Below are 14588 nucleotides of genomic sequence, written 5' to 3'. Positions count from 1 at the left end.
ACTGTCCCCCCCCGAGATATGCTGCCACTGTCCCCCCCCCCCCCCGAGATATGCTGCCACTGTCCGTCCCCCCCCCGAGATATGCTGCCACTGTCCGTCCCCCCCCGAGATATGCTGCCACTGTCCGTCCCCCCCCCCGAGATATGCTGCCACTGTCCGTCCCCCCCCCGAGATATGCTGCCACTGTCCGTCCCCCCCCCGAGATATGCTGTCACTGTCCTCCCTCCCCCCGAGATATGCTGCCACTGTCCCCCCCCCGAGATATGCTGCCACTGTCCGTCCCCTCCCCCCCCCGAGATATGCTGCCACTGTCCGTCCCCTCCCCCCCCCTCGAGATATGCTGCCACTGTCCCCCCCCCCCCCCGAGATATGCTGCCACTGTCCGTCCCCCCCCCGAGATATGCTGCCACTGTCCTCCTCTGCCCCCCGACTGACTTACCGGAGCAGACTCCCGGGTGTCTTGCGGGGCCGGCGGCGGACATCTACGCAATACGCGTATACAACTTCCGGTGCCGGACGTGCCGGCACCGGAAGTTGTATACGCGTATTGCGTAGATGTCCGCCGCCGGCCCCGCAAGACACCCGGGAGTCTGCTCCGGTAAGTCAGGCGGGGGGCCAGAGGTAAAACGCATCGTGCGGTTAGACAACCTCCTGTGCCGGCACCCCCCCCTCCGTGGGAAGTGCTGGCAGGGGAGGCTGTCTGAGCGTATCGGGGAGTAGGATGCAGGTTCCCTGCACCGCTGCGGGGATCTGTATCCTAGCCCCGCTGCCTGCCCGGCGTCCGGGACTACATGTCCCGGGCGTCGGGCGCTAGACCCCGAATATAGGCCGCACCCCCACTTTAAAGACTTAAAGTGGGGGGAAAAAGTGCGGCCTATATTCGAGCCAATACGGTAATATATATCTATATCTATATATCTAAACGAGAGTTTGTAAGTTTGTTTTTCGAAATACTAATAAAACAGGCAATTTTGATTTTTCAATGATAAACATGTTTGTCAATATAGTTTATTTGGATACTATTTGCAAGTAAAGCTGTTTTTTTTATCCAAATTGAAGCACCTGAGAATGCAGCCTCTGCAGATCTCTATATGCATCTCAATTAACCTGTAACAAAAAAATAGACCACATGTTTAGCATGTTATTAAGACAAAAATGTACAATTTAAATATTTGCAATGTCTCACAATGTGAATCTGCTTTGTTTTTAGTATTGAATTTCTAAATGTGAATTGTATCGTTTGAATAGATGTTGCACGGGGCTCGGAAAGTGCGAGGAGTTATCAGTAACTGACAACATGAAGACTAGACTTAAACAGATATAGTTGCATACGATATCTGTAAGCGACATAATACAGGAAAACTACGAGAAAACCCACTAAGGATTCCCGTAAAGCATTCAAGGCCTTAAACAGATGATCTAATATTTTTAGTGACAGTCTCCACCCTTGCGCACTGTATTTACATTTAAGTTTGTCTGTTTCAGCGGAATGTCTGAGCGCCTATATTCCGGACCTTGTTACCGGTCTCTCTTACATGCAGATGGACATGGAGAGGTGTGGATGGATCATGGGCCATTGTCTAAGTTCAAGCAGTATGGCTGGCGATGTACAACTAAAGAGGATTCTTACTCCAATAAGACCCTCATGGGTAACTGGAATGAGGAACGGAATGACCTACGTAAACTGAAAGAGAGGAAGCCCATGCCCTCACAGGTACTTGGGAGCCAATAACTAGAGAATATGCATTACTGTGGTAGGGCTACAGTTTTATAATAGAGAGGTGGCATTAGGTAGGGTTGCTCAAGCTTTCTTATACTTTCTCTCTCCCTCCTCCTCCTCTCTCCTCCTCATCCTTGTCTCTTTTTTCCAAGTCTCCACTTCATCTCTTCTCCCCTCTCTTCTCCCCTCTCTTCTCCCCTCTCTTCTCCCCTCTCTTCTCCCCTCTCTTCTCCCCTCTCTTCTCCCCTCTCTTCTCCCCTCTCTTCTCTCCTCTCTTCTCCCCTCTCTTCTCCCCTCTCTCTTCCACATCCTTGTCTCTTTTTTTTCCAATCTCCACTTCCTCTCTTGCCTCTTCCTGTTCTGCCGTCTTCTTTTTTCCTCAGGTTCTTGCTGGTGTCAGCTTTGTTGACCAGGCCTCCTAGAGTGCTTACTCAAAAGGCCGTTATGCAGAAGCTCTCTGGAAGGCCTGGTCAACGAAACTGATATTGGGGAAGAAGATGAAAAAAGAAAACAAAAGATAACGTAGAAGCAGAGCTATGGGAAAGGAGAAGAGGACACGGAGGGGGTTGGGAGACATTGAGGGTGAGAGTATGAGAAAGTGTGAGTTAGAGTGAGTGAAAAAGTCTGTTTTTGTGGCTTCTCCCTCGCCAACCCATAACTATGTCCAGTATTTTTTTGAGGAAAAGGTGGCAACCCTAGCTTAAGATGAACCACGATACACATAAAAATGTGTTTACCCAAACTGCTTTGGTAAATGGTGTGTTCTTTGTCCTTTGGTTTATGTGACTGGGGCCAACTAACCCCAAAAAGTAATTGGAATTGGCTAAAAACTCCTTTAAGAGGTTTATTAAATAACTGGGCATGATAGGTCTATGTTAAAGTGGATTTGTCAGTGTCCCCAAATCTAAGAATCTCTGTATTGGTGGTGTTATTATTATTATTATTATTATTATTTATTGTTTTATATAGCGCCATCAAATTCCATAGCGCTGTGCAATGGGTAGACAGGACATAAGTAATATGTAACATAACAAATTGACTTACAGAGACAACAGGTGATGAGGGCCCTGCTCAAACGAGCTTACAATCTAGAGTTCATCTTTTTATCAGAATTACTGTTATGTGTTTATACGACTGAAGGAATGGGTAACCTTATAAAGGCGGCCTCTTCTATAGGTAAGCGCGATGTGGATGGAGTAGATGGAATAGATTTCAGAACAGTAATTAATATCCTATTTCCACCTTTTGTCTCTTCTCTGAGGTAAAATGAATGGAAGCCTAGGTGCAATGCTCTGAATTGATTATTCCCATTCCATCCACTACCATAAGTTTTTTTGTTTTTTTCTTTTATTAGATATAATATCACTGTTACGGTCAGGTAGACATGGGATCCAACAATGCAGGTAAGCACAGCTAAAGAAAGTCCAGAACACAGTCCGAGGTCGAGGGCAACAGCAGGCAGCAAGGTCAAAAACAATCCGAGGTCAGGGCAGGTAGATCAGGTGCAAAACGGTAAACAGGTCCGGGTTCGTAGGCAGGCAAAGAAGAATCGTGGTCGGTTAAACAGGCAAGAGGTCGGTACACAAGGCAGAGATCAAACTAGTATTAGAACTATAGCACACCCAACGCTAGAGAACGTTTAGAACGGGCAAAGACAAGGCAAATGAATGGGGTTTAAATAGGAAAGGTAACACTCACGTCATCAGCCGCGCCGTAGAGCGTGTCGCGCCCTGAATTGATATTAGGTGCGATATCTGGAACCACCACCAGATGGCGCACTTCCGCCGGTTTCCCGGCGTGTGCGTGCGGCGACGTGCCTGGAGCGTGAGCGGGTGCGCGCGCCCGACGAAGAAGGACCGCAAGCCCCCCGAGTGACCGCGGCAGCACCGGAGGCGGAGCCGCCGACTTCGGGGGACCCAGCGGCCAAGGTGAGTGCAGCGGCGGCGCGAGTAACCCGTCGGCACCCCGCATGCGGGACGGAGGTGGGGTTGCCGACGCCCGGCGAGCCGGGGTTAGGAGCCGGAGAGGGAGCCGCGGCAGCGCGCGTAACAATCACAAAATGTTTGGCAAGTTTTCAGGAATTTGAGGTACTGATAAAACCTCATTTTTTTTATTTTAGTTTGCTCACTATTACCAAACCTCCCACTCCGGTGATTACCCCAAAAGAGACTTGTCTTCCAGGCGACAGGGTAAGTAAAATTTTGTCTCTTACTGTTCAAATTTTCTTCGGGAAAAATGTCCCTTTACTCCATTGAAGCTTTGACTCTGAGGCCTTGTAAGAAATCCATATTTGAAAGGGGGCTACCTATAATAATGCCTGGACAGGCACTGGTATGTGCAGAAGTAATTTACAAATGCAAAACGTACTTACATTGGTAAAATACTAATTTTTGGTCTTTAGCGGCCTTCATAAGAGCCATAGAACCTCAATTCTATATGTGACCTAACGTGATTTCTCTGCTTATGGAGGACTGTTAATGCCCCGGTGCAGTGCAGCAGTTCATTGCTGAGAGGCACATGATTTAGGTGGTAGAGTCATGGCCCCCATCATGCCAACACCATTGTTTATGGATAATTGGCTCCTTCATAAATATCAGTCTTGGTAATGCAGAGTTTGACAAATCCAGAGAGCGAGGTAGCAGTGGCTCCTTGATTTTTAGATTAGGCTCCTATTTTTTGTTCTATTTTATATCAACTCCTAAAAAAAATCAAGCCGTTTCCTTGACTTTTTTGGCCAGTTCCTAGTGTCACAAATTCATGCCCTAGGTTAAACCTCTGTATTGCATATTTTGGGGACGTAAAGCTGAACTTTTGGACTTTTTAGAATTTTTTACATTTCTCGTAGGGAATAAATCTTTAGTGTAAAAAGTAACAGAATAGAGATGGTGAATTACAATATTTGGTCAGTAGATGGCATTCATAGAGTTTATGTAGCGTTTTCCAATAGTTACTAGTGTGATTCAAGTACCTCTAAATACCCACAAGTACTCCTAAAGTACTGTTCCCTACCAAATATTAATTACCCAAACCATATTTTGAAGCGTCTCTTGGTCCCATAAGGCACTAGTTGTGTTTGTGCCACAACACTGATACAAGTGGTGTAGATGCCAACGGGGTTAAATTCCTTATCACAATTAGCGTTGCAGGACAGAACACATTGCTTGCCCCTGAATACACTTAGGATGGTATATATGCTGTAAAGTTTTAGAAAATGCCTTAGTCCACACTTAGTCTAAACATTGATCAAGCTCCTGGATAATGGAAAATTCGGGAAAATGACTAGCAAAAAAAATACTTTAAGGCAGTACTAGTTTAAAGTTGGAATAAGAGATTTTTGCAGACGTGTAAGTGAACTGGTGTTATATTTTAAAATGCTACTTGTTTTTTGTTTTTTTTTAATTGTCCAACTGTATAGAGAAAGCTGTGTCCTACTAACAATCAGGAAAACATACTTTAAATTATAATGTTTTACATTTTTTGCAGTTTTCAAACAAGAACCTCATGCTTTTCCGGGACATCAGCCAGAACTGGATATCTCCCCAGACAAACGTCTTCAGAGTTCATGCTATATGACTGATTATAAAAATCCTTGGCTGCTACCCCAAAATCCTTTGCAGTGAAGACAACAAAAGCTCCTATTTGTACCCTGAGCCTTAAAATCCTGTAAGGATTGCCTGGTATTTATGACCTTCCAGTGTTTATAACATTTTAGTAAATCATTTTATTGGAAAGTCTATTAAGTGTAAGTATACATTATCAGTGGGGCACTTTGCTGTGGCCTTATACAGTTGCTTCTGACGTAAAGAGTATTGCTAAAACAAACCACATGCTACTGGCTGATAGTCCCAACTATGTAGGTTTTCATATTAACAAAGACTTTATGAACACCTGTATGAGGAAATCTCAACATTATTTTCCCAAATAAAAATTGGATATGAACATTAATAGTATACCTAATTTTGTATTAATTTTGTAGGCATTTATTTAGATTATGAAACCTGTTGGTAACCCATTGCTAACATTATATAGTATTCTAATCTAGAAGATAAATATTTTTCTGGGTTGACAAACCAGCAAAACTATTCGCCGAGGGCAGTGCCCCCAGATATCCCCTCCATGGCTACTGTCCTCACTGCTTAACACCGCAATAAGACAAAATCATACCTAGGAACTTTGTGGCTACATTTACCATTGCAGGATGCTAGTAGGGGAGGTACTGGGGCGGAAAATGGGGCATGCTGCTTTGCCACTTCCGCCGACTCATAGTTTCCCTGTGGCAGGGGCGTACCTAGAGTATTTGGCACCTGGGGCGGATCCTGTATGTGGCACCCCCACACACACACACACTTTAAAACTGCATAGCTTCTACCGTTATATACCGGCTCAGACACTGAAGGTGGTACAGCATAACACTTACTGTTATCACTATATACTGAGGCAGACATTGTCGGTTGTACAGCATAACACCTACCACTATATACTGAGGCAGACAATGACGGTGGTACAACATAACACCTATCACTATATACTGAGGCACACATTGACGGTGGTACAGCGTAATCCCTATCACTATACATTGAGCCAGACATTGACAATAGTGCAGCATAACTCCTATCACTATATACTAAGCCAAACATTGATGTGGTGTAGGCCTACCACTTCATTAGTAGTAGGGATGCACCGAAATGAATTCTGGACTGAAACTGAAAATGCAGCATTTACCTGGCCGAAACCGAAATGACCCCCCCACACACCATAAAAAAAATCTAACACTTTTATTTAAAGTAAGTAACACACCAAAATAGGACAAAACAATTAAATAACAATATATATATATATATATATATATATGATTGTTAACAGCAATCACATTCCTATCATGCCCAGGCATACCCAGATTCGAGACTTGGCATGATAGGAGTATGATTGCCCTATCTACCCCTTCTCACTCCCTTTTGTCCTACCTACCCCTTCTCACTCCCTTCTCCCTATCTACCCCCTATCCCCCGTCTCACTTCTTTCTCCCTATCTACCCCCTCCTAACTATCTACCCTCTCCCCCTTTGAAGTTCACTTACCTTTCAGGAGTCCTGCGGTGGGGGTGCAAGGCCTCTGTCTCCCAGCTCTGCCACTGTATGGAACAGTATAGAGTGATGGGAGTTATGATGTACTAGAGCATAATTATATAATGAAAAATACATTGGAAATGGTACAGCATAACACCCATCACTCTCACACACTTACCAATCCACACGCATACCAATCCACACGCATACCAATCCACACGCATACCAATCCACACGCATACCAATCCACACGCATACCAATCCACACGCATACCAATCCACACGCATACCAATCCACACGCATACCAATCCACACGCATACCAATCCACACGCATACCAATCCACACGCATACCAATCCACACATACACCAATCCACACATACACCAATCCACTCTCACTCACTGAATGCTTTCCTACCTTTCCTCTTTTCTCCTTACTGCTTCTGTTCCTCCTCTTCGCTCCTCTTCTTCAGTTCTTCTGTCTTCTTCCGGTTCAGTGGGCGCGGCTTCAGTGATGTGCGCCGCGCGGATCGTAAGGGAGCGATATCGGAGGTCTTTAACAGACCTCCGGCTCCCTTGAGTGATTTTAAGCCGGGTTCAAGGGTTGAACAGTCCGGCCCTGTTAACAAGGTGTGGTCTTATGATGTTCCATTTTATGAAAACCACTGCACTACTTACATATTGTATCTCATTATAATTTTCATATGTTATTTCATTAGAGGATCTCCAATTTGCATCATTAGTTTCTGGATCTGATGAGGTGAGAATGGAGAATATGAATCTGGTCCAGAAAAAAACACTGAAACAGACAGAAGAAAGAACTGCTCGTTTCTGCTACATGTTCAGACCTTTCTGTATTGCACAACTTGTAATGTTCCACAGCAGTATCATGCGGGTCTTTAGAATCTTACCACATATGTGATCTTGGATGGACATCAGCTGTTTCTCATTGTGAGACACATTAGCCAAAGTTTTAATTGTGATAAAAAATCCAATAAGGTCTACTACAGCAACGATAGACATTGGGGTCTAAATCATAGCACCACACGGCTGTAACTGTTTAAGGCTTGCATAGATGCCCAGGTGTGATGTTACAGGGAACTTGAGCATTTACAGATTAGTTGAATCAGTAGTTTGTGCATTCAATATGGTACCAAATTAGCAAGTATTTATGAAGTTAGCATACGTTCCAAGTGTCATGGTTTTTATAGGACAATCACAATGTTCAGACAATGGTCCCACATAGCTGCCCCACTGTAGCACTTCTGCAGGCAAGTTGTGGCCAGGGCTGGTGCAACAATTTTTGTAACCACATTTTGCCATTCCTTTGGCTCCTGTATACCCCCTTGAGGGCAGAGCCATTGAGCTCATCATACACATGACCCCCTCTGTGTTGATGGAGCCTACATTGCAACCAGGGCCGGCCCGACAATGGAGCCGAGTGGGACAACTGCTCCAGGTGGCACTTTTGAAGGGGCGGCACTTTTCCGCCCCAAGCCCTTTTTTTTTAAAGCGGAAGAGAGAGAGAGGGGCGCCGAGTGGTTTACACTTACCAAGTTGTCAGTACCTGCTCGGCGTCCCCCTCTCTCTCCTCTGCGAGCCCTCTAGCTCGGTCTCGTTGCCGTCTTGTAATGCTGAGCGCCGGAAGATGATGTCATTTCCGGCGCTCAGCATTACAAGCCGGCACCGAGACCGAGCAGGGAGACTCGCCTCAGGACTGATGAAAGGTAAGTATGGGGGGGTAGATAATAGGGAGGGAGGGATAGGAAGGGTAGATAATGGGGGGCGGCAGGGTAGATACTGTGGAATCTTAGGATATGGAGAGTGTGGGTAGGAAGAGGTTAACTGTTTTCTGCAATTTGGTGATAAGAGTCTGATACACTGGGAGGTAGTATTGTTCTGTTGAGGAACATGATATATGGTAGAGGGCATAGGTCAAATTACACAGCTGGTGAGAAACTGGACCATAAGTGTAGACTCAGGGTCAACTTCAGGGCACAGGATGTCTGCTTTAAATAACTGAAACCCCACCCATATCATACATATTAATGATATGTAGGTTAGGCTTTTGCCTTTTATGGTAAACCCAGAGATATTACAAGTGTGCCAGCCTTTAGTAGGAGTTTACTTATTTCTTTTGTTATCAATGTATATATAGTGTGTGAAAATGTAAAGCTGGCAGATTTGCCTGCTTTTGTGCAGATCTCCCTGCAGCTGCTTGTATCCGGAATAAACTTTTATGCATTCAAAGAAGTCTGGTGGTCAGCACAACGTTTGATTTCCACAACAGTTTTTGGCGTAGTCGGCAGGATCCCAACATCCAGGAAACCTGATCGAACCTTTCCTTGGGACTCTCTCCAGGACACACAAACCCAGCGCGCTATAAAGAGGTAAGACACCTTTTGAAATGTCTATTGTTTGTGTCTCCTGTGAGTGGTATTGTTCCCGTGGAAGGTAAGATATTCCTGGTGACGGGATCTTTTTACTTTGAATGTATAAACGTTAATATTAAGGTTGTATACCTAGGTCAGGGATACTGGAACATGTGTGAGTGCTGTGTGACTGTGGGACTGGGTAATAATCAGACTGCAGCCGCCCCAAGACCCCTGCTAGCCTTTCGGGTGTTGACCAGGGTATCTTGATTGCAAGGGTGGTCTGAGGAAAACCCAGTTGCGTGTTAAATTGAGGGCTGAATGAAGTGGTACACATGAGACCCCTGAGGACGGTTGAAGGACGGTCAGGTTATATTTGATAGAAGGTCCCGGGTATTAATATAAATACCTTTAAGGGAGGAGACTGGCCGTGGTGACGTTGATGTAGTGGACTCAGAGCAAGCGCAAGTAGATAATTGTGTCTAATTGTATCTGGTCCAGGAAAAATAAGTTCTTGGTGTATGATTGTGCAAAATTAGTTCCAAGGAAGTGGTGGTCCCAGGAAAAGGGAACCCCGGTTTGGTATTTAATTACCAGGAATTCACGTGAGGTATAAAAAATTATTTATTGGAGAACATTGGGCAATTCCCTGAGAAGGTACCTTTGATTAAATGTAATATGAAATTGCCACATAATGCAAAAGTCTAAGAAAAATGATTAAATAAAAATGTTTAGAATTACTGGCATGCCTCTCTAAAAATAAAGGCGCAGAAAACTGAAGAAATGACGTCACCCTTGTATGTGTGTGAATAAGAATGCAATAGAAGTAAAGAGTGTATGTATGTATATATTTTCCTTTCTAAGATGTGCACAAAACTATTATGAGTGTTTGTGAGTTGTACTGTTATGAAAGTAAAAGGATGTAATGGAATGGGCTGCTATCGGTGGTGGTTCTATGAATGATTTGTAACTGGTATGATGTTATCATTGGGTAAAGAAATAGAATTGTTTGATTGTTCTAGAATTGTCAGATATTAATTTGAACATTCTAGGAAGTGGATAAGAAATTTGTAGTTATTGTAAATGTGGTTTATGTAAGTGTCAAACTTGCCTATTCTGTGCATAAAGGAACATTGAAAGAGACTGTAGCTTTGCTCCACCATAACGCCCATGCACAATTATACTAGCAAATAACAGCCTAATTATTTGATTGTTATTAAAGTGATGTACAGGAAATGCATATTTAAACAAAATAGGCAAAATAATATAATTGTAACTTGATATTAGTTTTTCTTTTTGTATTTTGGGGATTACGTTTTGAAAATTCCCTGGAGTAATGTTTTTAAGTATGTACAGGATGCCTGACAGTTGCCTCAGCCTGGCCAGCTGGGAAAACTGTGAGGTAAACTATAAAAAAAAAAAATAATAATTCTACTTAAGAGTTTGCAGTAAGCAAAGTTGTATGGTAGTACTAACACTAGTGAATACAATGCGCATAAGATAACTGCTATCGTAAAAGTTGTTTCTACTCCAATCTGCTTTACCAGTGTGTGTGTGATACGAATGAAGTGTGAATGAATGTTGGATAGGAACATGAATATTGTTATAATGCGTGTAAAATGGATTAAGCAGATTGGACTTGGTAAATATATAATAGAATACACCCATATCCCTTCATTGGAATAGTTCCCTAACTGTATTTCTATCAGGAATATTTTTTAGTATTAAATTTATGTGAGATTATAATTGTGTTCATTAGGAAATATCAGTTTATTACACAACGACATCCATATGTCAAGTATATTTATGTACGTGCAATGTCAGATTGTATTAGAATATTGATAAACTAACCATTATGATTTGAGTTATATCTCAACAGGGTTCTCAAGCCACCAGAACTCAGATCAGAAAGAAAGTTGAACGCCTGGTGACTGGTTACTTTGTAACAAGAATGTTCACATAAAGTCATGACTTGACTAGTACCTAGGGGATTCATTTAGGTTATGAATTTATAAGGAAATCTTTGTGGCTTCTAAATCCACAGACACAGGTTCACATCTTTCTAGATTCTATCCCATGGAATTAAAATTTCTAACTACTTTCTTTTTCACACTTAAATGAAAATAATTACAAAAATCTTGTGCTTATATTCTCTAAGTATATTTGTACTTTCAGTCTATGTAATAAGTATGTCAATGCAATGTGTATTTAGATGTAATGTAAGGAGGTTTTTCTTTACGGAGTTATGTGGTAGATGTATGGAGCCGCCTACCAGTGGAAGTGGTAAATGCTGGTACAGTAAGGAAATGTAAAATACAGGACATGGGCATGTGGCTCTTGAGTCTAGGACGGGACCGTGGGCTGATTGGGATATGAGCCTTATATTGGGAAAATGGACAGTGGATGGGCCGAAAGGTTCTTATTTGCTATCAAAATCATACAAGAGGACAATTTATAAATGTGGTTATGCCACTAATTTAAGCATTGGAGTCTCGACATCTACAGGTCAAAGCTGTACAGCCAACAATATATGAAGAAAAATGTGCACCATATCCAATCTAGAGACTTGGTCCTTATTAACAGTTTCCAAAGGAACCGCACTGGAAAGGAGCTTATCAAGTGTTATGTACAACACAGATTTGTTTGTTTCTTGAATCCATATCTCCCATTGCAAGCTTGCTCCTCCCCCAAAAGATTTAAAAGACTGAAATTCTCCTAGTAATTTTATATTTCAGATACTTGTTTTATTTTATGTTGCTTAATTAGATTGCATAATTAACATGTATTTTAACACAGAGAAAGCAGGAAGTTTTTTTTTTAAAAAGTCTGATTTTACAAATGTTTGTTTTTCTATCCTTTGTTATTCTATTTCAGTGTTGTGAACGGAACTCTGATATTGCTCTTGCCAATAGTTATGTTGAGAATGTACAAGATTCTCTGTGTTATGATTATATTCATATGCCTCACAGTTCAGACAGGGTTGTTCCTTTTTATACCCGACCCATTATATTGCACTGAGTATTGTATTGATGAAATGGTAGGATTTAGAAATAAGACTCAAGTTTTACTCCCAGGTCTCCCTAAAACTCTTTATCCTCCCTTTCTGATGTCATAAATTGAGTATGGTCAGTGTTATAATTCTTCAAAGAGAAATGAGGAAGAATAACAGTAGTTCAGACTATTGGGGGTTTGTGTTTAGAACGTATAAATATTGAGGGAGTTATTTTTGTAGGAACTAGTAAGTGTCACAAGTAAGTGCAGGAATCAGGTGTCATTGTACATCTTGTTAATATTGCATGGGAAGAAGATGTTGGGTTATAGGTAAAGCACATATTTATGTGACATTAAATGGGTTTTATTAGGTGTGTGGAAATTATGCATTTCCTAGATTACCTGAGAATTGTCAAGGATCATGTTATGTGGCCTACATATTCCCTACAATAAGACATACTAAAGAAAGAGCAATAGTTGTATTTGGGGTTCATAGAACTAAAAGGCACCATAAAGACGAACCCACGTTTTCAGAAATTTTGGGTAGCTGAGAATTCCTTCCACTAGGGTCTAAGATAATTGGGGAAGAATCAGAGCATTAACCATCATGTTAGAAATGGTGGCCAATTAAACAGAAAACGCTCTCACAAGTATTACAGCAGAAATGCTAGCACTACGATTGGGTGCCATACAGAATCGTATAGCTCTTCATTTCATTTTAGCTATTATGCTCACTAGTGGGGTCTGAATGTTGCGCTTATGTTCCAGACGTCTCTAAAAACGTTACTCTAGCGGTTAGCGAGATTAGGAAAGAAGTACTCGAAATGCAAAGTTCCCTGAAAATTTCTTCTGGGGATTGGGGAATAAGTAGTTTGGTTTGGGATGTTAAAATTTTTCTATGGTTTGATTATAGGGGCTTTGTTCCTCACAACCATATTTGCCTCCATAGCAGTGTTGAAGATTTTACTCCTTAAATATTGGAATTCTGCTACCTCATCTATTGCCCATTACCCTGTTCTAATTGATAAGACCCTTCATGAATGTCCCCCTAGTGCTAATGGAGATTCTAATATCAATACCAAGAATTTACACGTTTATGATCTGTTTATGACGCTGACCAAGATTTGGCTGCCCACAAATGGATTAAGCGCAATGGGTGAATGCCTAAGAGTCATGCTTCATGGAATCTTTAAAGCATGAAAGGGGGGACTGTGGAATCTTAGGATATGGAGAGTGTGGGTAGGAAGAGGTTAACTGTTTTCTGCAATTTGGTGATAAGAGTCTGATACACTGGGAGGTAGTATTGTTCTGTTGAGGAACATGATATATGGTAGAGGGCATAGGTCAAATTACACAGCTGGTGAGAAACTGGACCATAAGTGTAGACTCAGGGTCAACTTCAGGGCACAGGATGTCTGCTTTAAATAACTGAAACCCCACCCATATCATACATATTAATGATATGTAGGTTAGGCTTTTGCCTTTTATGGTAAACCCAGAGATATTACAAGTGTGCCAGCCTTTAGTAGGAGTTTACTTATTTCTTTTGTTATCAATGTATATATAGTGTGTGAAAATGTAAAGCTGGCAGATTTGCCTGCTTTTGTGCAGATCTCCCTGCAGCTGCTTGTATCCGGAATAAACTTTTATGCATTCAAAGAAGTCTGGTGGTCAGCACAACGTTTGATTTCCACAACAATAATGTGGGGGCGGCAGGGTAGATAATGGGGGGGGGGCGGCATTTTAAACTTCGCCCCAGGCGGCATTTTTTCTTGGGCCGGCCCTGATTGCAACCATAAATTACAGGTTGCACATCGGAAAGGCCAGCCCTGTAACCCATATGGCACATATAGGCTTGTCCGGTGCCCAGATTGCACACTATATTTTATTACTATTTCTCCTCTTTCTCACACTCTGTCTCTCCACTTTCTCCCCATCGCTTACCTTGCTGAGATCCTGTGGTAGGAGCGTAAGGCATCAGTCTCGCTGCTCCATTGCGGTGTACACAGGTTCCCTGCTGAGCCAGGTGTGGATCCAAAGCCTGATCTCTGGAGAGGCACTCACACTAACACACAGCCAGAAACTCTCAATAACGCACACAGACACTCAAACCACACACATCCAGACACTAGACACTAACACAAATGCACACAAACTAATATACACACCAATGCACCAACCCAAACATACCCAGATACTCATTCTAGCACAACCAGACATATTAACATACCCAAAGACATATATTCACACACTTTCATAAACAGACACACAACACACACTAACATACTAAACAAAGACACATGTTCACACACTAACATACACAGACACACACACTCGAAAACATACCTAGGCACTCAGACTAACATGCCCGGACAAAGACACATGTTCACACACTGTCATACCCAAACACACACTTTCACGAACATACCCAGACACACA

General features: G+C 42.5%; 1 protein-coding gene across 1 annotated transcript; it reads left to right on the top strand.

Annotated features, from left to right (window-relative positions):
* The first annotated feature begins 1489 nt into the window (after nucleotides 1–1489).
* LOC149297998 (cilia- and flagella-associated protein 68-like) lies at nucleotides 1490–5340 on the top strand. The gene is made up of 3 exons (XM_089487859.1): nucleotides 1490–1714; nucleotides 3840–3909; nucleotides 5204–5340. The coding sequence occupies exons 1-3, from the start codon at nucleotides 1490–1492 to the stop codon at nucleotides 5338–5340; spliced, it is 432 nt and encodes a 143-aa protein (XP_089343985.1).
* Nucleotides 5341–14588: the final 9248 nt, after the last annotated feature.

This window comes from Sceloporus occidentalis, unplaced genomic scaffold, assembly GCF_023333645.1.
Source record: "Sceloporus occidentalis isolate IW3139 unplaced genomic scaffold, rSceOcc1.0.p SCAF_35, whole genome shotgun sequence".
NCBI lineage: Eukaryota > Metazoa > Chordata > Lepidosauria > Squamata > Phrynosomatidae > Sceloporus > Sceloporus occidentalis.
The sequence above is the reverse complement of the archived record's forward strand: the minus strand, read 5'-3'. Positions and strand labels throughout refer to the sequence as shown.